The sequence below is a fragment of the Rousettus aegyptiacus genome, unplaced genomic scaffold, assembly GCF_014176215.1.
Source record: "Rousettus aegyptiacus isolate mRouAeg1 unplaced genomic scaffold, mRouAeg1.p scaffold_m13_p_4, whole genome shotgun sequence".
Classification (NCBI taxonomy): Eukaryota; Metazoa; Chordata; class Mammalia; order Chiroptera; family Pteropodidae; genus Rousettus; species Rousettus aegyptiacus.
The window spans coordinates 64,579,821-64,605,097 of NW_023416307.1; the positions used below are offsets into that span (position 1 = coordinate 64,579,821).

Sequence of the window (25,277 nt, forward strand, 5' to 3'; positions counted from 1 at the left end):
GGAGCACACAGAGACGCCCCCACGCGCTGCGCAGGCGGGCGGCGGAGTTGAGGGGGAAATGTGCAGGGGTGAGAGGCGAGGAAGCATCCGGGTCGACGCGCGCGTCAGACCTCGGACCCCAGGAGAGGAGAGAGATCAGGGGCACAGGCGGGGCCGAGCCGCAGTAGTCGGGGTGAACAGCACCTAGCGGAGTTCCTGAAGCGCGAGTGGGAGTGAAAGCAGGAGAGGACAATGGAGGTTGGACAGTGGGGCCCAGAGCTGTGCGAAAAGGAGGAAGAAAACCGCGGAGAGGCGGATGCCGTGAGGTCCCGCGCGGGCGTCAGAACACCTGCTTGCCTCCTGTGGCGGGTAGGGGACGGGCAGTGCGGCGAGGCGTGCCCCGCAAGCCCGGCCCGCGCCACTTCCCGGGAGTGGGCTCAGAGTCTCAGCAGAGCCGGCGGGGACGTGCACGGGAGCCCGCGAGTGGGGAGGACCCGCGTCAGCAGCCGCCGCGGCGGGGCGGGGCGAGAGCGAGTGCGCGTGCGCGGCTCGTGCGGGCGGGGGAGCGGGCGGGGAGCGGCGGGAGCGCGCGTGTGCGCGGCTCGGCAGTCGGGGCGGTGGGTCCTGCTCGTGACCGGTGGTGGTTGCTCCAGACGCGGGCGGCGGCGGCGGCGGCGGCGGCGGCGGCGTTGACCCCGCGGCGGGCGCGGAGATGTGGCCCCTGGTAGTGCTGCTGCTGCTGGCCTCGGCGTCCTGCGGTGAGTGGCCTTCCGCTCCTGGCTCTGCGGCTCGCCGCCTGCGCGGCGCCCCCATGGATACGATGTGTGGGCTGCGCCCTGGCTGGCCCCACGGCGCCCTGGAGAAGGTGGCTCCGGCGCGGGACGCACGGGCCCTGCGCGCCTTAACGCGAACGTGGGGTGGGCCCAGCGGGTAAAATGTTCCTTCATTCTTTCGGCTTCTTCTTTTCCCTGGGTGAAAGCGGGGCTCTTCTCCTTCCCCGGTTCTCCGCCTCCAGATGCGTTAACCGAGGAAGACTCCGAACCGTGCACCTCGCGCAGAAATTAACTGTAGAGAGAAAGGGCGCGATCAGAGGCGAGCGGTTGGCAGCTGTGAAGGTCCCCCCTCTTTCGTACCCCTTTTTCTCCTCAGCGTTTAAACGCAGTTGGGATGAAGGAGGGAGAGTGGGAGGACATGGGCCTCTTGAGATTGAAGTGCGCATTTTGGCGAAGTCTGCAAGAGGGGGTTTCTCCTGTTTGCCCTCCCACATGAGCGAGAGACTTAAGGGGCACGATTAAGTTTTACGTCCAATCCCTCATTTAATCAGAAGAATCTTCTAGCCGCTATTTTTTTTTTTTAAACCCTAGAAATAAGCTTCCTGGAAACTCTTGCTACCCCCACCCTCAATCAACCACTTTAATACAGTTCAACTAGCACGTTCAAGTTTCCTTACTTTATTTGGGGGAACTGTTTTAAAAGTAATCCAGATATCGCTTGGAATATGAAGATAATACCTCTATTCAAAACATATTTGCAGCTTGTGGATTTGGTGTTGTTTTTTACGCCAGAGGCGTTCGGCCCCCATGTTTTTGAAACCCTTTTAGCTTTGTTAAAACGTGTGCTTCGCAAAAACTGAGGAAAGAATAGGAATTTTTGTGACTCTTGTCAGTGCCTGTCATATTTCACATCTATAGAGCCTTTTGTGAACTTTTTATGAGATACAGAATTGAGTTTTCGTAACAGTAACAAGCAGTTGTTACATTTAATTTTATAATGCTAAATTAATTAGATTTTAAGCTGATTATTAGCCTTACTCTGCCATTCATAAAGACTTGTAACTTCAGCTATTTTCAAGATGCTATTTTCAGCTGACCACTTTCCCCACTCTCTGAATATCCTGGGATTTTGGAGCTGTTACTAAACACTGTCTCTATTATATAAAGGGTTAATATTAGATAAAATAGTGTTTCCTATTATCATCATTAATGGCTTGTTGTTATTCACATCATTATAGCTAAAATAATACTTTAAGAAACCTGTCGTAAGATCAGAAAGCCATCTTTAACCAGATTATACATTTGTGATAAAATATCACTAATTCAGACTGTAGGCAGCAAAGCTCGTCTGAAGAATAAAAACTGTAAGTCATGTGCTGTTTTGAAAACAGGTCCTATTTTCAAGTAAATTAGAAAGAACTGCTAGAATGCTACTTTGGGCGATAGGAATTCTGTTAGGCCCCCTTTAGTAATAGTTAAAGATCATGTATAATTAATACTCAATTGCATACAATATTAATATGCTCAAGTCCCTACAGAGTCATAGAATTCAGAATTTATGGTATTTTATTATATTTAGTTAATAGTAACCTGGAAAAAAAAACAGACATTATTCATTTGAGTTAACACTGTTAAGTGTTGAATATTAACCAGCAAGTGATAATATTTGTCATAAAATACAATGGATTTGTGTGTGTGTGTGTGTGTGTGTGTGTGTTTAATATGTAGCATTAAAAGAACATGATGGTAATGCTGTTTCAGAGCACAAGTAGTTATAAACCAAGGAAGGTATTTCGGATGCTGAATTTAGAATGTAGAATGAGTAAGAAAGTCCATGGATTTGTACATTTATTTGTATTTGTATTTGAACTTCGATTTTCCTTTCAGTTTCATTTTTAAATATCTGATAATCATAGCTGGTAACCATTACAGTTTCAGTTGACTTTAGTAATAAAGAAGTTATCTAAAATGCCCATTCCATCTAATTACAGGCAAACTGCACACCATCCCCCTCCCCCCCGCCCCCGTATTGGTTTACAAGATGCAGAATGAATTACTATGTTCCTTTCTTTCCCCCACCTCATATATTCAATTATATTTTGTTTAAAAGCACATCAGTAATTTCGATGGTATTCACCAATTGATAAATAAAGCCTCACTCAAATAAGGACAGTGTATGAACTGGCTTTTCAGTGATTGGATTATTTTTCTTTGTTGAAAGTGAATTTTTAAAATCAAGCGTACACATGATTTAAAACATTTTTATTGTCTAAGTCTAGTAGTAATTTGGCTTGCTTAAATGAAAATGTTTTCTTTTACAGAATGTATTACTTTTAAATATAAGTTACCATTTTAAAGTGGTAAATGCCTATTTAAAAGTACTTATTTATGAGGCTGCCCCAATAGTCTAAAGACAGTGTGTTAAAGCATTATACTAAATGCCTACCATTAGAACATTTGCTGATGCTGTCATCTGTATTTTGGCAGATATTTTATCTTTGCCACTGAGTTGTTAATGGAAATTTGAAAGGCTAGGTTCTAAAGATGAAAAATAGGTGTTCTTCCTGCAATTTAGATAAATATTCTAAATCCAAAATAATCACTCATTATTGTTTGCATTTCTTAATGCTAATTAAAGTATTTGTGCATTCCTTAATGTTCATTCAACTATTGCTACTATGGAGATTGTTTTTAATATATTAATGTTATTTTTGTAATAATTTTTATAAAACCATTTTACTCACCTTTTAGATTTTTGCTGTCACAACTTTTTATACAAGATAAAAATTTCCGTTGGTTCTATCTTGTATCTCAGCCTAATATAATGCACTCCTGGGTTTTAAAGCTACATTCACTTGTGATAGTGCAGATGTTTCTTCTATGACAAAAAAAAAAAATAAAAGAGAGAAAGAATAATAGTGTAGGACCAATTTTACTAAACAGGTAGTTTGATTGTGACATACCAACCTATACTAAGACAATGTGAACCTGGATTTTCCCTCTTTGTGGCTACATGAAGTTGAAACAGGAATTACAAGCTGCTCCCTCCTCTCTTTTATTCTATACCCATGGAGCAGTTGTATAAGACTCAGAATCTGGTCAGTGTCAGGGTTTGAGAATAAATGTGCGTATTTGAATACATGTTACACTTATGGGTTAAAAGGCAAGGCAGGAAATTTGGCAAGTGCAGGGTCTGTCAAAAATGTTTTTTCTGTTTCAAGCAGAGTTCTTGGCTATGCTCTAAGCACTTTGCAAGGCCCTCTTGGACATTTAAACAAATTTCAGATTCTGTGCCTCTTAATAACTTAAAACGTAGTTTATAAAGAGTAGGGATTTTTTGTTTTTAGCTTCAGTGGTACTTAATATTTTAAGTACTGGGTGTTGTTGAATTTAAACTGCCCTTCCCCCTGTAATTCTAGTTTGACCACTTCTCTTCTTGTAAGGCCACCTTTAAATTTAGTGGGAAATTACTTTGAGTCAGAACTAAACACTACGGAAATTGGCACTTTACCCCAGACCGTATTTGATCTCTACTCAGGAGAGATCTGACTAAATTCTCCTATTTGACCTTAATTCTAACCCGATTCAGTTTGAGGCTCCAGTTTTTCATAGCAGGGTCAAGGTCTGATAGCAGACTCTGGTAGAATTCATTTCTAACAGGTATCTTTTCTCATGAGCTTTGCTTCATTTACCTTAGTGATTGCTGGGGCTTCTTATACCCCATTCCTGAACATCCATTCCCAGCAGATAATTAACTTCCTACTCTACTGCAAAAAATAGTGACGCGTGTAGACTCTCAGCTTCTCTCCCACCATTTCTAAACTTATCTGTAATATCTTAGGCAACCTTCATCTCTTTTGGCTTTCTTACCCAGTTTCTGAAGTATACCTATTCACCTTTTTAAGTCAAGGACTACCTGCCTACAGCTTTCATGTCCACCATCTTGGAGACCTACCTAATCAGCTTAATTCTTCAGTTTTTTATCTTAGATCTTTCCCTCTAAATTGATTTTCTCAGTTTAGCTTCCAGACATGCTCAAGTTTTACCCGTATTAAAAACAAAACAAAAACAAACAACAAACAAGAAAACCTTGCTTTTGTCTCTCCCTCCACAGCCTTCCTGTTATTGCCTTCTCTCTCTGCTTTCTTACACTGCCAAATTTATTGAAAGAATCTCTTTCTTCATTCCCATTCACTTTCCAAGTTGCTTTCTGATTTCACTAGTTCGTTGACATTGCTGCAGATAAGCTAATGCTGTAATTTTCAGTCGAGAGGCTGTACCTATCCCACTAACCTCTATTTTTTTCCATATTAAGACCCTTCCTTGGTGTCTGCAGTGGAGTTCTTTGCTGCCTCACCTACTTCTCTCACTTCTCACTTCCTCAGTTTGTTGTTCTTTACTCGCTCCATAAATATTGATATTCTCCAACACTTCATTCTCTCGTACCTGCTCTATTTGCTTTGCAAGGACTCTGGGCATCTCGTTTATGCTCGTGATGTCAATTACCAGCTATATTCTTAGTGATTCCCAAGTCTTTGTAGCTCTGACCTTTCTCCTTAAATCTAGATCCATATATCCTGGGACCTACTGGACATCTCCATTCCATCGTACCACAGGTACTTTAATACTAAGCCTATTAAGTATTAATAGAATATTCCCCTCTAATTCTCCGAAATCTCTTTTCTCTATAGTTAATCCACAATCTAACTAGTTACATGTACTATTTTTGGTTAATAGCTTTAGTTCTCTCCTTTTTTTCTCACCTCCTATATCTGACTTATGTCAGTTTTATTTTTTGTTATTTAATGTAATTTTTGACTTTGTCTCTAGTTGTCATTACCTGGACGATTGCAGTGGAATGGGCCTCCCATTCTTATCTTTCTGCTCTCAGTTCACCCTTCATATTGCTGTACTATTTTTTTAAAAGCAAGTAAATCTGAGTAGTTTGCTATTGCTCATGTTATCAAGTCCACACTCCTCAGAATGATTTTCAAGGAAGCTTTTACAATGTTTTCAGTTATTTTTTCCAGTCCCTTTTTCTAGAGCTCACCTGAGTAATCTTCTGCTTCCAGTTATTCACTTTCTTCATTCCCACATGTACAATACTACTCTGCCTAGAAAGCCCTTCCCTTTCCATAACATTCTTACTCATCCTTCAAGACCCAGTTTAAAATCACCATCTAGGAAGATTATTTTTAGATACATTCATGTAATGTTTAAAGAACTCTGCCATCCAACCTGTGACTGACTTGAAATTTTTCATTAAAATATGTAGCTTCATGATTCTATAATCAGGTCTGTAGACGTGAGAAGCAGTGGCGGATTCTCGTGGATATGGAAGAAGAGTAAATCCTCTCATGTTCATCATCTCATTAAAACTTAACAAAATCTCTGTAAGGTATATCGTGTCACTCTTCACAGTTTATAGATAAGGATACGGAGGTACAGAGGTTAAATAACTTGCCTAAGCTTGTACCTCTAGGAAGAGCTAAGTCTTGAGCCAAGGTGGAACATGTGCAAAGGCATAAACATAACAGTACACGTGCATATCCATGTGATTTCAAGAAGGTTGTTATGATTGAACCTTAGTTTGGAAATGCGGAAGAACAAGAGGTGGGGATGGACATGATTTTGAAAGACTTAGTTCATATTCCATGCGAATACACTTAGAATTTAGCCTGAAAAGAGGGAAGGCGGTTGTTAAAGTATATTAAGCAAAGGAGTGCACATTTGCATTTAGAACATTTATTTTTGGAACTGTGGAAAATACATTGAGTCTGGGATGGGGAAATGTTGACCCTGGACGCAGGGAGCTAGTTAAATGGCAACAATTCAAAGGAGAAATGATGAATGTCTAATCCATTCATACAACAGACATTGGATTTAAGAACTAATAAATAGGTTGAGTCTACAAGAAATTCTTCATGGTTTATAAAAGGGAAGAGTCCTACATGACTCTTAGGTCCAGGTCTGGTTGACTAGCACATAATAGAAGATGCTTTAGGGAAGTGAGGATTTGGTAGAGGGGCAGAGAGAAGGTAAACAGATTTTTGGAAAAGTTGACTTTGAAGTAACAGTAGTACATGTAAGTGGAAATGCATAGCAGACAGTTGGTTTTCCAAGGTCCTAAGGAGAAGGGTGGGGCCTGGTTAAATAAAAAATGTGTAAGTAGTTAAAATCATGAAATATGGGAGAATACTGGGGAGGGGGAGGCATTGCTAAATAAAAGTCTTTAGAAACACTAATTTTTATTCTGAGTCAAGGAATAGATTTCAGTAAAGAGAGGAAGTTGGGATGGGTGGACAAAACAGTAGGAAGAAATTCAGAATCAAGAGATACCGTAGGGTCTAATCAATGTACTGTAAATTTGAAACTAATAATAAAATTTTTAAAAAAATAAGCTATCATAGAGGTCAAAGGACAAGAGCAAAAGAAGAGCTGCCCACTGGCTCAAGACTGTAGAGAATTAATATAGAAAGTGAACCATGCACATTTTCCACAAGGGATTATTGGTGACTTCGGCAAGAGCTGTTGTAGTGAAGTATAAACGTGGAGCCATGATAGTCAGGTGACAGAGATTTAAGAAGTAAATGGGAAGTGAAGAAATGCTTTTAGATTATTATTTTAAGGTGCTAGGGAAGAGAGAGACTTATAAGGGGTTTTTCAAAAGTTGGTGAATATTCAAGCATTTTTTTAAATGTTAAAAAATCCCTGAAACTTAAGTAAATGAAATAAGGAGATGTGGGAGGCTGATAATCAAGTAGGGAAAGTCCTTGAGGAGATTGATGGGTGTGGAGGCAGAAATGGGAACTAGCTCTAAGATGAAGGGATTCATTTCTGAAGAGAGGAAAGTGGGGTTGGGGAAGGAAGTGTGTGGATAGTTGGGGTCGCTGGTAAATTTTTAGGTTAGGGTGTATTGGAAACTTCTGGCTTCTCATCTGAAGGACTCAATTGGAATTAAGAAATAAGGAGAGAAGGTTCCTTTGGAGAGTATAGGATAAGCTCTTGCAGAAGGAGAGTGGTTTAAGAGCCCTTAGAAAGGAGGGAAAATTTGCGTGGAACCTGTTAAAAAGATTGAAGACCTAGATAGGTGGGGACTATGACAATATTCTAGTAGCAACACACATTTTCTTACAAATTTGTAAGACTGATTACTCTCCTGCCCTTCCATAGGACTTTGTTCATACAAGAAGAATAGCACTTATAATCTTGGGTCTTAAAAAGTACATATCGTACCCCCGGTAAGCTCCGAAAAGATAATTCATACTTTTTTTTTTTTTTTTCATCATCCTATCAATGTTCAGGTCAGCTAATTCTCAATAAAAGTTTATTGCACTTTTTAAATTTCTGAGCTGGACTTGTATGCTATGACTACCACGTATTGAGCCTTCTTTGCAACTACATAGTGGCTTTTTTCAGGGCTGTAGTATGAGGTGGTTTAGGTTGGTGACCTGTGTTCACATGTTGTAAGGTCCAATATTTTTGGCATTCAATATAAACTAATTTTCCAGTTTCATTGTAGTTTATTGATAACTCTGGTATCACTGATGGTTATATTTATCTATTCCTGTCTGATTTAGACAGCTATTGGCATGTCTTGATTATTCAGAATTTCCTTATTCATGTTAATTATCCATGTTCTGTTCTCTATATTTCGAGTCTTCAGTTTGCTTTTCATCAAAAGTCAGGCAAGGAAGAGAAAACTCACATCAGATAATTTTACTACTTAATGGTTTTTTAATAAATGTTTATAGAAAATGAAGTAATAAATGTTTATAGAAGATGAAGTTATAGTTAACAGTTGGTGGACTTCTATATTTTTGGATGACCCTTATTTATTATTAGTGCAAGGGTTATTCAAGTTATAGTTTATCCAAATCAATTTACTTTGAATTTTATTGACAGAATTTATACTATTTAAATTGCTTCAGCTATAAGATTTTTTATTGTAACAAAGAATGCAGTGCAATTTGTGCTTCCTGTATTCTTTACAAAATTTGTTCTCTAAGCATAAGTTATGAAATTGTGGGATGTTTGCTGACCACTTACTTACCTAGAGCTTTCTAAAAAAGTTCTCTAGGGTAACTGAGCTCTTCACTTGTATCTCTTTTATTAAAGGATGATTTTTAGAAAGTAAAATCTTGACTCAAATATAAAATAAGCATGTGTCAAAGATTTTATTTCACACTTTAATAAGCAAACTAGAAAGATGGTAAGACCAGCTTGGTTTTTAAAGAAAATTGGAAGAACAGACACATTTTATAGGCAATCAGGAATGCTGAAATGAATTTGTGAATATATGCAAATTGGTCAGTATCCTCAGGGCAATAAAATGTAATTTTTTGAAATCCTGTCTTTCACAAGGCGGAAATCAATTGCGGAACAAAGTTTATTTGTATCTCTATGGATATAAATCATTTGCATTACCATCAGTTTTGTACAATTTACAAAATCATAAAATAGCCCAATCAAACACAGCAAAAGGCACAGGTGCCTATAGAATCAGATATTCCCAAAGGTCTGTCAGACAGTGCTCAGCACTCCATTGAAAGAATACCCAGTAATCCTTTTGTCTGTTTCAAAATTGTTCATCATATTTTCTGACACAGTCCTTCGTAACTCCAACATCACAGCCACTTCCTTCTCTCCTTGTTGTACACTGTAGTCGCCCCCTCAATGCTTCTTTCTCAGGGAAAGTAATTCAGAACCCCAAGATTTTAATGAATGCAGATGGGTCACTTCTCGGCCTTTTGACTAAGATCAAGTGAAGAATTCAATTGGAAGTCCAGGTTGTGCCTGGGGCTTTCTAATATTTGGATGAGTAGAGATGTAGAGACCTGGAAAGAAGTTAGCTATGGCTTGCCCGCAAGCTTGCTTCAGACTGCAAATTCCCAGAAATACAACAGTTTGAACCTGCCAGTCAGAGAAGGTCTAGATCGTTACATTAAAATGCTGTGTTGCCTAGTTTTATAGTATCACTCTGCATATTTACAGCACAGTATTGTTTAGTGGGCACCTGCCCATGTATTTTCTCCTTAATGCTTATCATAATTCTGTGAAGTAGCCCAGTGTTCATTTTTGATTTATAGAGAGTAAACCATGGCGTAGGAAAGTTAAGTGAATTGCTTGAGGTTACACATACTGAAAAGTGACAGATTGGATTTGTACTCAGGCTTCCTGAACACTGTCCAGTTCATATTCTGCTATGAATCCTAGCATTCAATTCAATGGGCATTTATTGAATAATATGTTCCTAGAATAATAACATCCTATGCCCCTGAGTTTTATTCCCAGTTTATATAGAAGGAAGAAATCTTATTAAGGTTGGTATTTATATTTGTTACTGCTTTGTTTTTTTAAGGGAAAAGACAACTCGCTATTTAAAAGAAGTGATAAATGGCTGAAAAATATGGAAGATAATTACAATTTTTCCATGTTCTTGCAAATTTTAGATGAAAGACGGGTGATTGCAATTACTTTCTCAACCCCTGTTTTATAACACAACAACTGGTAGTTTATCTCTTGAGAAGAGTTGATAGAATATATTGTACTTATTGGCAATATCTGCTCTTGGTTTCAGCTTGTTTCTAGTTTTATTTTGAGTGGTTTATAGTTTCTAGAAAGAAGGAATACCTGTATTATACATTTGGAAATTGCTCTTCTGTCCTTTCAGTGAAATGTAGGGGTGAGAAAATGCCTTTCAGTTGTATATAATCCTTTTTAATACTTGCATACAAAATGTCTATTGTCTGTATTTTGCAATGGGGAAGCAACCACAGAGTATATTTTTTGCCCTTAGCATTCTAAGACTTTCTATCCTAGTGGAAAAGCTGTGATTCATCCGATTTACCTTTTATATTAAAGTACAGTAGAGCTTGCCATGTTTTTTGGAAATGCAACACAAAGAGAGAAACTTCTTATCAGTTTAACAAGTTCCATTTGGAAGAAGTGTATAGGTGTTGAGACTGAATATAATATTTGGTTTGATTTTTCTGTTAAAAAATTTCTCATAGTAAGGATAATTTTTTAAATACATATATCAGTAGGCAGTAATGATTACTTTAAAGCTTCCAAAGCCAGATACTGTACTGGCATGTTCCAACACAAGTTGCTGCATTTATTCCCAAGACACATGATAATGTGTAGTTTGTATTATTATGAATGAGTAAGGAAAAGTTACAGTATTGTCTACCAGCAATGCACATTAATATTAAAACAATTCGTTTCTCTTTTTCAGTTTGCCCATCTTCTCTGTAGCTTCACTGTTGCTTAAGTGAACAATTGAAGCAGTTCTTTTGTCTTCAGGATTTGTAACATAATAAGGTCTTACAGTATATAATTCTATAATAAAATGAAACTTTTATTTTTCTCTTCCAGGTTCAGCTCAGCTAATTTTAAATAAAACCAAACCTGTAGAATACACCAATTGCAATAAAACTGTTGTCATCCCATGCTTTGTTTCTAATGTGGAGGCGACTACCCTTGACGACCTTTATTTAAATTGGAAATTTGGAAATGAGAACGTTTTGACCTTTGTTGGATCTCAACGTACTTCCACCACTGGCAATAACTTTTCAAGTGCATCGATTGTACCAGAAGCATTATTAGAGGGCACTGCCTCTTTGAAGCTGGATAAGAGTGATGCTGTCCCAGGAAACTACACTTGTGAAGTAACAGAATTAAGCAGGGAAGGTGAAGCCATCATAGAACTAAAATATCGTGTTGGTAAGACTTCTGTTAAAGCTTCCTTTTATTTGTCCTGTAGCAACCCGATCCTATTAGAAATGGGGCAAACTGGGGCTCGGAACTCTATTGAATCAAAAAGCAGACTGTTAATAATAAATACTGCTACAATGTTTAGCGCTTTAAGATCATGAATTTTGTCTTATTTGCTCTCTACTTTTCATAGTAGAATTCCTCTGTTTGTTACATGTGTGGTTCTCAAACTTTTGGTCTGAGGACTGTTCTATTGGAGTGAGCAGTCCTGGGATCATCTACCATTTCTGGTCATCAAACCATTTCTTTTTGCTGCCATCGAGAGTACTTTCTTTTATGTGATTAATTTTCCAGATTCTCCAATTATTTAGCCTTTTCTTTTTAATCACCTACACTATCAAGGTTTGACAAGTCCCAACCATGCTTCTGATAGAAAGAATAGACCAGAAGGAGTATCAAGAGATCAAAAATCAGGTCATCTTGGATGATTCCTGTGCTTATGGTGTTCTTTTCCTTGGCCAAGATGTGGGAGAGCTAGGGATCCAATGCGATTGATTTGAATTTGGCCTTAGTGATTGATTCTGCTCCATTTTCACAAACTTGGGTTGGTGGGTTGTATAAAGCAGTAAAGTTAGCTGGAGTAAACGGTCTGCTTTCTTTTTCTTTCCTTGCTGTACCAGCAGATTTCTTCAACAACATACAGGTGCATCCTCATTTTCTATTTTTAAAGCTCTCTTTAGAGTCACTGGACATATTACTGATCTCGGGATTAGATCATCCTTTGAGAACCTCTTTTTTAGATGGAATCAGAACATTTCAGTTGGATTAACTATTTGTCATCTATTCTTCTAGCATTTACTGTTATAAAATGTCCATTATCAGGTTAAGAATGGGGTATTTAGTTTGATGGACTATTTTGACATTGTTTAGGATTAGGAATCAGGAGACCTGAGTTATATCTCTTATTCTGCAACTTAACTGTTTGCCTATATTGAGCTTGAGAAGTTACCTCACTGAGTTCAAGTTACCTCATCTCTAAAATGGGAATGAAAATAGATTTCTGCTTTTATATATTCTGTAGTCTAATGAGCATCAGATGAGATTCTTTGTGTACAGGTCCTTTGTAAACCAAAGTGACTTACAAATGCTAGTTGTGTTCCCGGGGTGTTTATTTTATGAAGTGAGGTGTCAAGTTCCTGAAGCCGGGGGTTGAGAGAGGGACGTTTGTGCAGTGAGGAGTGGGCAGGAGATGACTAAAGCAGTCTAGCAGAATTTGGAAGGCTTCTCTGTTCAGAAACCTCTCCTACATTGTAACTTTTATTAAATTGATATTAAATTGGGCTAAGGAGCTTTTTTTTTTTTTTTTTTTTTAATATCTTTCAGCAGGAGTCTGTCTAGTCAGTCATATGAACTGTGAGTGACTAGAATTAGATAATCTAATTCCTAGTTGAAATTTTTCTGAGGGACGGACTGTACAGTTTCATGGGAATGAGAAAACAAGGCACAGAGGAGTGGTAATTTCTGAGTGTAGTATAGGTCACTGAGAGGGAAATTGGTAAATTCGAGAGACCTGAGAAGCCAGAAGATGGAAAAAAGATGGATGGGAAAGGGATACCGATATCTGAGATGAAGACAGAGTTTATAGTTTTATGTGTGAACGTTTTATCTTTCTTTGTTTTCAAAGTACTCTATAAAAAATATGAGCTATATGAGCTATGCTTACTTTGGGGGCCATTAAAATGAGGTGTTTGCTGTAGAGAATGTGGAAAATTCTACCAGAGGTTTCAGACATTCAGCATTGCACCCATTTTTATTTTCTGAAATAATTATATAGTCATAGGAGGTTGCAAAGATAGAACAGAGAGGTGCTGTGTACTCTTTGCCCAGCTTCCCCAAACGGTTACATCTTCTGTAACTGTATTTAAATGTCAAAACCGGCAAGTTCACAGTGGTACAATGTGTGTATATTTCTTTGTCATTTTATCACACATGTGTATTTATGTAACTACCACCACAATCAGGATATAGAACTATTCTATTAATGTATATATCTCCCTCATGCAACCCCTTTCTAGTCACTGCACCCCTACTATTCTTAACCTGGCAGCACAATTTGTTCTCTATATCTATACTTTTTTCATTTCAACAATGTTGTGTAAATGGAATCATACAATATGTAACCTTTTGAGATTGGCTTTTTTCCACTCAGCACAGTGCCCTTGAGATCTATCCATGTTGTGGCGTATATCGATAGTTCTTTCTTTTTCTTTTTTTCTTTTTTCTGAGTATTATTCCATGGTATGTGCATATCATAGCTTGTTTAACCGTCTACCTACTATTGGGCGTTTTGGTTGTTTCCAGTTGTTTTTGGCCATAACAAATGAAACAACTATGAACAAGTGTGAATAGGTTTTTATGTAGATATAGTTTTCATTTCTCTCGATAAATGCACAGAAATATAATTACCAGATTGTTTGTAAGTATAGGCTTAGTTTTTAAAGAAACTGCCAAATGTTTTCCAGAGTGATTCCATTTTTCGTTTCCATCAGCAACATATGAGTGATCTAGTTCCCCCACATCCTTGCTAGCATGTGGTGGTGTCACTGTTTTTGCACCATTTTGCAACAAACTCCTCTGCACAGAAAGGTTAATTGGGGCAGGACTCTTACAAATTTATTGTGGTAATGATACTTATGCATCATGTGGACTTTGGGGATTTACCCTGTAGAAACCATTTTTACTATGTTGTGCTCTTTTGCAAATACAGGCATAAACAAGAACTAGAAATTGCTTAATAGAGAATTTCATTTAATAGAATGTGGAGTAATGGTGACCATTCTTCGTTCCCTTTTAGAGAGTACTAGGACTGAATATGTGGAAATATTACCTATGAGGTATAGTTTTATATACCTCTGGTGCCTGTGTACAATATAGTACCGTGGAAGGAGCACAGGACTTGAATTTAGAGAGTTTTTTCTGTGCGTCACCACTTTTTAGTCTAGGAAAACTTAGATAAAAAATTCAACCTTCTGGCCCTCAGTTTTATCTATAAAATGAAGATACCATCTCCATCACAGGATAGTTTTGAGACGTAAGTTAGTTAATACTTTTAAAAAGGTTTATTGAGTGCCTACTATATGCCAGGCTCTGTGCTAGGCATTTTGGATTCAGTGGTGACTAAGATATGAGCCTTGCTTTCAAGAAAGTGAACAGTACAAATAAGGACAATAAAAAAATCCTGACATTTATTTGAGCATTTGCCAGATACTGTATGTATGTCGTGTCCTGTGATATTCTCAAGAACTCCAGGAGATAAATATATATCTTACCATTTAACAGAAGACAGATTTAGGATACTTGTTCAAAGTGAGAGTCATAGCCAGATCTGTTTTCAAAATCCAGTATTTTTTTTTGTACCACCATAGGATATTGTGAAAACACCTTGTAAACAACCAAATGCTATGTAAATATAGTTATAAAATGTGTTATTAGTATCCGCCTTTATGTTATTAATGAGAAAAAAACTTAGAAGCTTAAGATTTAACATTTTTCAAGTAAGCTATCAGTTTTGTTTAAAAGAGCAAGTTCAAATTCAACAGGTTGCTGTTTCCATCTTTGACAACATGATATGCATTATGTTCATTATGTTGACATGAAGGCACTATAGGATGCTGTATTAGTTTTCTGGTGCTGTATAACAAATAACCACAAATGTAGCAGCCTTAAAAGATATAGTTTTTTTATTACCTCACAGTTTTGTAGGTCACAATCGTGGTAATAGAATGACTGGGTTCTCCAAAGTCTTATGAGCCTGAAATCAAGGTGTTGGCCAGGTTGTATTCTCATATGGAGTTTGAGGTCCTGTTTCTTGTGGTTGTAGGACTGAGGTCCCTGTTTCTTTGCCAGATGTCTGGTAGGGACTTTTCTCAGATCTTGGAGGTTGCCCTCATTCCTTGCCACATAGCCTCTTCATATTTAAAGTCAGCAATGGAAAATCTTCCTTTTGTTGAAGTCGTCTCATATGTTGAATTTCTTTTGCCAGGAAGGGGCTAGGCCCTTTTAAGGGCTTACTGAATTAGATTAGCCCTCTCTTTCCCAAGGATAATCTCTTTTTCTTAAAGTCAACTGAATGAGGACCTTAATTACACCAGCAAAATCCCTTTTATCATATAACGCAGCATAATCATGGGAATGAAATCCATCCTATTCGTAATCTCATCTCTCCTTCAAGGGGAAGAAATTATAAAAGGCTGATTGCAGTGTGCAGGAATTTGGAGAGCTACCTTGGAATATTGGGTTTGATTAAATAACTGAAACTATAGCCTAGCCAAGTCAGTACCTCAAAAAAGTCATCACAATCCTGAAATGTAAAAATTTAGCTTGAATTTTAGTGTTGCGAATTTTACCGTGATCTTTTTTTGTAGAAACAGGGGTTCTCTGTGTTTGCAAAGGTTTACCATGTATAAGAATGCCTCAGAGATACTGTGGGTTAGGTTATAGACCACAATAAAGCCAGTTTTACTGGTGGAGGGTTTTGCCTTCAATTTGTTTAAAAAAAAAAAAAAAGGGCAACATCTGTGAAGCATAATAAGCGAGGTGCAATAAAACAAGTTATGTTATGTTGTATATATTTGAAGAAAAGGCACATTGGAGTGATCTCTTTAATTTTTTGTATTTATTCCATTTTGTACACAGTGATAAGAAGAATGAAGTACTGGGTTTTTATGATACTTAGGCCTGGGAGCAAAATTTAAATAGTCAGCTGTAGACCACACCCTCTTTCAGGGAGCCACTCTGCCTGACTAGGAATTGGGGGAGAATAATGGACAGAGATGTCAGCCACAGCTTGAGTGAAATGCGAGTGTGGATGCTCTTGGATTATTTTTCTTATTCACAAGGTGGGAAAATATCTGATGTTGTTCTTTGTCCATTTTAAGCTTAATTTATTTTCTCCGTGACACAGAAATTCAGAGCTGGAAGGAACATTAGAGAAGTACCTTGTCTGCCCCCCTTGGGGAACAAAAGTTGAAGTCATCTGCCAGTACTACCATAACAAATCAATAGCTTAATGGGCATATAAGTAGTTTTGTATGAAACATTGGGTTTTCCCCAGTATCTCATTTGGTATATGAATGTCCAATTCAATGATCCTCAAACTCTTACCACCTTAACAAATTAGAGGGAAGTAACTTATGTCAGTGAGAGGAGGTAACACAGTCATGTAAATTACAGCAGAGGTCTGCAGCAGTGATTCTAAACAGAGAATCATGGACCCCCCCCCACCCCCCAACACACACACACAATTTACCTTGGGGAATATATTAAAATCTTGGGGTGGGAACTGAAAGGGGAGAGGGTGTGAAATTTGAATAAACCCCCAGGTGATTCTGATCATCTCCATTTAAGAATCACTTAGACAATAATATGTTTGATTCTATAGCCTCACCCTTTTCTGTCATTGAACTGTCTCTTACACTTATTATTTCTGCACAGGGACTTGGAGTCATCTAGTCTGTCTTGCCATCTAATTCAGGAATTACTTCTGTCACACCCCAGGTAAATTGGTTATTCAGAGTTTTTACGTAAATGCTTGACATGGTGCGACTCTTTCTTCCTCAAGTATTTAGGTCTATTGTCAGGAAGTTCCAGTTCTTTTGTAAGTCAAGCTAAAACTTGCAGCACTGCAATTTCTCACTCACTAGGAGGGCTATAAAATTTCCCAAGTGTTTTCATATCTGAAGTAAGAATCCCCAGTTCTTTCAGCCATTCCACATGGTTTCAGGGCCCCTGTTCTAGTCACCTTCCTCGGATCCATTCCATTATGTCTTCCACTGTAATGAGTAAGACTGGACTAAGGACTGCATTTGTGGGCCATGTCCTATGCCTTGCCTCTACATGATTGCTGCACGAACTTTCTGATAAGTCCTGCTTCTCTAGAATTCATTCTCCTCATGGCTGCCAAAGGAGATTTTAAATAAATCAGATCATTTTTCTTTTCTATTTGAGGCCTTTCAATCACTTGTCATTGCTCATAGAATAAAATACAAACTCTCTTAACAGACTGTTAAGACTTAGCATAATCTTGCACCAGCAAACTCTTCCCATATCCTCTTGTATTCCTAAATTCTAACCACAGTAGCCATCATTTGGTTGCTCAAAGTTGCTGTTCCTTTGGAGTCTCTTCCTTGTCTTCACATGGCAGGCTCCTTCCCATACAAGGCTCAGATCCAGTTCCTTTCCCCAGAGGCCTTTCCTTATACCCACAAGAATCTGTCCTTCATCTCCCCTTCTTCAGGCTCATGGCCCCACCTGCCTTGTTCACTGCCGGACCTCAAATACCTTAGAAGAGCATCCTACCCATTGTGGGCTTTCCGTAAAAATTTGTTTAATAAATACAAAATGAGCAGTTAGATCAGGGTCAAACACACCTCTTATTTTCACTAAGATTTCTATTAATAAATCCTAAGATCGTTGAAGATTGTTCTGCTGTATAGGGACAGAGGCTAATGAAAGAACATTTCATTGTCAGCTCATCTTGAACATGAGATCAGATGTTGGCTATATTTTGAAAGCAGAGTTCACAGGATTGACTATTGTACCAGATGTAGGGTGTGAGAGAATCAAAGATGACTCCAAGGCTTTTGGGCCTGAGCAACTGAAGAAGAAATGGAGTCACCAGTACTGAAATGGCAAAAACCAAGAGTGGAGGTTTTGGTGGGCGAGGGGAACAGGAGTCAGTTTGGGACTTGAAAATTTAAGATACTTAAGATCCTTAATTTACTGTGTCATAATTTCCTTAGCATTAAGGGGTTAATAATTCTTCATATCGTAATGGTGAGGATTTGAGAAGTTAATATACCCAACTCTAAACAAAATAATAGAGACAGTGGGGTAGAGAAAAGTAAGTTGATTAAGAATAGTCATTATATCATAAAGCTTTTACCAAATCCTTTGGGCATTGTATATGAAAACCTAAACATAATTCACAGAGGTTTTTCCTGGTGGGATTTTAATTGAAAGGGGTTTTCTTTGGAAGATGTTTAGTAATTCAGTTGGAAATTAATGTGGTATTGATTCAGAGTATCTGAAAACATCTCTCGTGGTGGAAATCGGCAACAACTGGAGCATCAAAAAAAAAAAAAAAATGTGTCTTCCATTCACTCACCAAATCGTCTTGTGACAATTGCAGCCTTCAACAGCAAACCTATTGAGTCTACTATGTATAGGGCAAAATGCTAGATACTGGAAAGCTAATATCTCTGAGATAAAAATTTATAGTGATATATTCTGGGGATTATTGTGACATTTACCAGAGTTTAATATTATAAGCTTAACATGAGAAGTGCATGGCTAGCATGGTGGGAAAATCCACAAGGTTCCTCATGTCCTGATACAGAGAGGCAGAGCAGTGGAGGATTTCAAAGGGTTAATTTCAGAGTAAGCTAGTACGCTGGCTTTGGGCAGTATTCACTGGTGTTCTCCACAGAACCCCCCTCCCTTTCCCTTGCAGGCAAACTTTAAAATATTAAGTGTTCTTATTTCATTTGAAGTTTTACTATCACAATTTTCTTTATAGAACGAGTGGCTGTACTTTTACTGTCTAGGTATCTATCACGTGACCCACTTAATAGAAGTTAATTACTGTATTTCCTTAATACCTAAAGCTCCTCATGTTACTTTATATGTAAACCATCATTTTTCAGCCTAGTTATTCACAAATATATCTTCTGTTCTACAGTAAGTTTCAGAAAAGCTAGGGTTCACGTCTTTCTTTGTCTTAAGTCACAGTAAGGGTAGGGTATCCAGATATACAACTTTCTTACTTCCATCCAGAGTCAGTCTGTACAGGAAGACTCCACTGTCACATTAAGGTAAATTCTTGACACTTTACACATAGAGACATTCATCATGGGAGCACAAAACAATAATTGTACTTAATGTTTACTTAGCACTTGGTAAGTGCCAAGCTTTGTTTTAAGCCCTTTTCATATCTTAACTTTGTTAACAGTCACAACAGTCCTTCAAGACGTAGGTGCTGTGTGCTGTACTGGAGTCATAGCTGAAGAACGGAGATGTGTTAAAACTGTCCATGGTCACAGAGACTATAAGTTAGAATTGGGTGTCATACCCAGGCATTGTGGATGGAGAGCTTTATTCTCAGCTCCTGTGGCATACTGTTTCTTTCCATAAATCATAGATGAGGGAAAGTGTGATGAAAAACACTTAAATAACTAGTTTCTTGTTTCATAAGGAAAATTCGTTATGTAAATAAATTCTTATTTGTAATTGTTTATGTATTTAAAGGCTGCAGTTTTAATTAATTTTTTTTATTTTCCATCTTCCCAATACAATATATTGTTGACTTATTATAGTAAATATTAATTGTGATTTTTGCTTTTTCTCTTTCCAGTTAATTGGTTTTCTCCAAATGAAAATATCCTCATTATTATTTTCCCAATGTTGGCTATACTTCTGTTCTGGGGACAGTTTGGTGTTGTGAGTAAGTATTTATTTTTATTTTTATATATGTTTTAGTGATGAAATGGTTATTTCTGGGAGGCAATATCAGGCAATATTTAAGTCACATTAGGAAGTATGATAACATTATAAATAAAAGTATACAGTCTTAATATTAATATTCTCTTTGAAGTGTATATTACCCTCATAACTTGCTACAGTTCCTAACAAGGTTTGTTTCTTTAAAAAATCAGTAGTGGGAATCGTAATAATAACATATCTAAAACTCATACTGATTTTAATGTTTACAGGGCATTTACTCACACATTATTTTCTTTGGTGATGGGAAGATCACAGCCTACATTGCAGTGTTAAGATAGGATGTTGCACTTCTGAGCATTAAGACTTCCCTCTCTTGTTTTCCCAGTTCGAACTTCTCTGCACACATGTGTTCATCCTCGAAAAAGCCTAGTTTGAACCATATTTGTCATTTTTACTGTGCAGTTCTGCAGCCACAGGAAAGTTGTGTTCTTTGACTATGTTTTGCTGTAACAATCATGTGACAAAATTGTTCGGGGCAGATCTTAAAGCTTCATCAGATTTAGCATCAACAGTGTAGAATTGTCACTCTTAAATAAGAAGGAAATATGCATTCTAGTTGATACTGCTACATAACCTTCCTTAAACAGCACAACATTAAACCATGTGGGGCCACTTATATGTGGATTTTTTTCAATAAATGCTATAAATGTATTTTCTCTTGTGATTTTCTTAATAACATATTCTAATCTCTAGTTTACGTTATTGTAAGAATACTGTATATAATACATGTAATATACAAAATACGTGTTCACCAACTGTTAATTGGTGAAGATCCTGGTCAACAGTAGCTCTTAGTGGCTAAAGTTATAAGCTGACATCGACTTCTTAGGGTGGGAGCGTCAGCTCCTCTAACCCTATGCGTTGTTCAAGGGTCAACTGTATTTCCATACCAATTTGGTAAAGGAAATTTACTAAATTTGTGAAGTTTTGAGGTGACAGTCTAAACTTTTAAATGTTTAAAATGTAGGGTTTATTTCTGTCTCTCAGTAGTTCACTGAAAGAGTCATTGAAGTTCAGTTAACATTTATGCAAGGCAAGGGGTGAATAATGCTGGTGTTTCATTTATTTATTTTATTCCACAAAAAAAAAAAGTGAAAGCTAATAATGTACTGTAGTGGATAGGCCTGTTATAGAGTTCAGGAATTTTACTTTTACTCAAATTAAGGCATGTATATCTAAAGTGATATGTAAAAATGGAAAGAGAGATGACTGGTTATATATTTTAAGGGCTCTTTATGTATGGAACTCTGGAAATGCTTTGTAATTTAAAAGCTCTTCTCAACCTTTGTCTAAAAGACAAAGAGGAGGAAAGAAAGAGCTAATGTGACAACTGTCAAGACATCTCACAACTCTCACTTTCAAACCGATCTAGAATTCTTCTGTAAATTTTCTTAGATCTCAAGAGGCTTTTTACTTCAAGCAAAAGACGGGTATAGCATCAAGACTTCACCAGTCTTCACTGATGTTAGGGAAGGCCTTTAACCCTGTTGGGAGACCTAGGCCTTAAGACCTATGCTATAGAATTTAGGTAGGGAATTGGCTATTTAAAAAAATGATATCACAGAGTGATTTGTTGCATTTGGATTAATCAAAGGTTGTTGATCATGGCATTCTCATTAGTAGCATTATTTTTAGTGGACTGAACCAGGAGTGAGTCCTGTCAGCCGTATTTTTACAAAATAAGCTACACAATTTTTTTTCTGACTTAAAAATGTAATACATAGCACTTTAGAATACCTTACACAATAGAGGAAGTTACAGAGAAAATAACAAGAATCATCTAGGGTCCCACAACCTGGAAATAAACTATTGGTGTAGTCTAGTGAATTTCCTGCTGCTTTTTCTGTCTTATTACTATGTATTTTTGTTATCTTTCTTTAAAAAAGAAAAACTGTAAATGGACTCATAGCTTTTATACATCCTGATTCCCACCTCCCCCCCCCCCCCGCCCCATTTCTTCTTTTAGGTATGTACTATAATTTACTTAACTCTTATCTTGATGGATATTAAGGATTTTTCCAATTTTTTTTTTTTTTTAATATTATGAAAGTAACTCTACCGAAGATATGTAGCCTGGAAATAGTAGAGATATTTTAAGCCTGTTGAAACATACTGTCAAATGTTTTTAGAAACATTATATCAATTAATATTGCAGATAAGAATACTTGTCTTTCACCTCACAAGCCTAACATCATTATAATTCTAAAATCTTTGCTAATTTGATGGATGAAAAAACATCATTTTAATTTTTGTGTGTATTAGTAAGGCGAATATTCTTTTATATATTATTCTACTGGTCATATTTTAAGAAATGTGCTTATGAACCTAAAAAATATTTTGGTGGCAGTTTTTTATTTAGGCTCATCTAAGAACAAGTGTGTGTGAGTGTGTGTGTGTGTGTGTGTGTGTGTGTGTGTGTATAGAAGGTGCCTATATACATGATTCACCCAGCCTCAACTCAGATTTAAATGTGTTTACAAAATAGTACCTAAACATTTTTGGAGCATTTTCTCTGTATGATAGGCACTGTGCAAAGTACTCTCCATCTGAAATCACATTTACTTTTCCCAGGAACTTTATGGAGGTAAATAGTATTGTTACCATTCCTGTTTTATAGATAAGAAACAGAGGCATGGATAGGTTAGGCAGTTTGCCCGCAATCACCCAGGTATTTTTTGGTACTACTGGAATTTGAACCAGTGTTATTTACCACAACTACTATACTTCCTCCCTGTTTTGAACTTATTTTGAGTTTTTTTTTTTTTTTTCCATGAAGAGTGAACCTATACCTGCATACACTGACTGAGTAAATCAAACTGTTATTGATAGAGGAGAATGGGCAATGTGTACAAGATGTAGAAGTAAAATGCATATTGCCCCTGGCTTTGTAGCACTCACATTTCTGTTGAGGAGATGAGTGTGCCTCTTCTGTTCTCTTTTTCACATCTTTGGGATAGACCGGGATCTAAATCTACTTTTCTTTTGGTACTCTTTGTAAGAGGCCTCCTGTTTATGTCCTGCAGATTCAACCAACAGAAGAATCCTATTTTCCATTCACTGTTTGGTTACGTACTTTTTGGAGTGCGGTATCTTGTAGCTCCTAAAATATTACTAGTAACTCAGACCCATGATGTTCACTTTCTAGATTTCTAGTTCTCTTCAACTTCTGATTACTGTTTATAGTCTGTACTTGACCACAGGGAGTTTCTGTCAGTAGTTTTTCTAGCTCTGCCTGTCAGTCTTTTAGTAGTCTAAGATAAAACCTGGATCTTCTGTAGGCTAAACGTTCAGTAAAGACAGCAGGTTATGCCTTCCCTTTGAGGAGAAAGACTTTCTTTATACCTAAAAGGTATCTTGAATTGATCTGAGGATGCCATTGATCCACCTAAGGAAGAAACCTGAGAAGACCTCTGAACTGAAGCCAAGCCAAGGGCTTTCCGATATGGTGAGTCTTAGACCTACCTTTTGAATTCAAAGGTCTCTTGTAGGGAAATGTTTCCAAATACCTTTGCCTTTAGCCTTAACTTACAAACTTTTAAGCAAATCCTATATTTAGCAAACATCTCAGAGATTTGTAGACTCAAACACTGAGTCTTAACTGAAGTAACAAATCTCCAATAGTATTTGCATTTTAGGCACTTTATTTTTGTTCTCATTCACAGTTTCCTATTCCGCTTAAATTCCTGGCTGATTTTCAAGGTTCTTGTCATTCTTGGACAATATAACAGGTACTTTCTGTCATTTAGATGTTTGATAATGATTTCAAGTGCTGCCTACCAAGACCTCTATTTCCCATAAAATTAAGGTTCAACTCTACATCAAGAACTGGATAATATTTTGAAATTTTTTGAGATGGGTGTATCTAAGCTTACTTTTCTCTCCTTGGAACTTTTGTCATACACAAGGAGTCTTCACTTTACACAGACCTGGATCAGCTTCCAGCATTTTATCTTTTCTGTTTTCAGTGTCATGAACTATCTCTGAGAGTTCCTTTCCCGTGAAGGTTTTTGCCAGAGTCACTTCTTGTGGGACATCTTTATTCTTTGTGTCACCACCTCCTCACTGAACTAATTTGTGCCAATAAGTTCAGTTTTACTATGTTTCTCCGGCTGCGTATCTAGAATCTCTTGAATGACAGTAGTGTCGACATTTGCACAGTCAGCTCTTTTTTTCTGTAATGTCATTTACGTTCTATTCGAAATTCACTTCCAGCAGTATCACTTTGCATTTCTTTGCTCTTTCATCTTTATTGCCCAGCTCCTCTTTTGATTATCCATTAAAATATGTCACAGTGCTTTGTCACTGGGAAACAGAAGGTAACACAACATATGCTTTGCTGTCTGAGTGAATCGAATAACATATGTGCATTGACCAATTCTTTGAAAGAAGTGACACGATTGATCACTGATCATGATGCAAATCTGTTATTTATGTAGTGATTTGTGGACCGAAGAGATGGCAGTGAAGTTTGCACTTTATGCAATTGCTCAGTTAATATATTGTGGTAACTGAAATTTGAACTGTGCTTTTAGAGGACTTAAGTTAACTAAATCACAATAACTGAAATTTATGCATATCAGAACTATGCAAAGCCAGGATTGTAGTAATTTATTTAAAACTCGAGCATTCTAGGTTATCTTTCATTTTATTTTCTAACTTTCTAATCCCTGCACAAGATTATTCCACAAGAGTTTTGATTCCTGCTTATGGTATTTGGTTAGATGTCCCTCTAGAAGTCATTGTTGGGAAATTCAAGAACAAAAAAATTCTCCATCATAACAACTTTGCGATTTTACTTAGTCCTTGAGTTCAATTTTGAAGACTAGCTTAATATTAAAAGTAATTAGGCTATGAAAGCACTTTAAAAGAAGTCATGGAACAGAAAATTTCCTTGTAGATTAGAAAAATCTTTCTGAAGAAGTGAGGCCATGTACTAACTTGCACCAGGAAATATCTATACAGGAAGATACGATATCATCACAATAAATTTAATTAAAAAGAATTATTCTGTAATCTGATTGATAGCTTCTGTTAATAAGACTTTGCTATTAAGTTTACTCCGAATTCTTTTTAAATTTTTTTTTGTAATTAAATTTATGGATGTGACATTAGTTAATAAAGTTATACAGATTTCAAGTGTATAATTTAATAATACGTCATCTGTATATGGCATTGTGTGTTCATTACCCAAAGTCAAATTTCCTTCTGTCATCATATATTCGATCCCTTTTCCCCTTATCTGCCTCCTCC

The 25,277-nt window shown here is 37.3% G+C and overlaps 1 protein-coding gene across 7 annotated transcripts in view; it reads left to right on the forward strand.

Moving 5' to 3' along the window:
* The first annotated feature begins 579 nt into the window (after window positions 1-579).
* Window positions 580-25,277, forward strand: part of CD47 (CD47 molecule) — a 46,208-nt gene continuing 21,510 nt past the window's right edge. For 3 of the 7 annotated variants that reach the window (XR_004950332.1, XR_001593784.2, XR_001593785.2), the window contains exons 1-4: window positions 744-909; window positions 5,319-5,368; window positions 11,130-11,477; window positions 19,879-19,968. Coding sequence is in view for 4 of the 7 variants with exons in the window: in XM_016118976.2 (XP_015974462.2) it covers window positions 791-909; window positions 5,319-5,368; window positions 11,130-11,477; window positions 19,879-19,968 (607 nt within the window). In the remaining 3 variants the exon portion in view is untranslated. The other 4 variants (XM_016118976.2, XM_016118977.2, XM_016118978.2 and 1 more) reach the window with 2 other exon arrangements.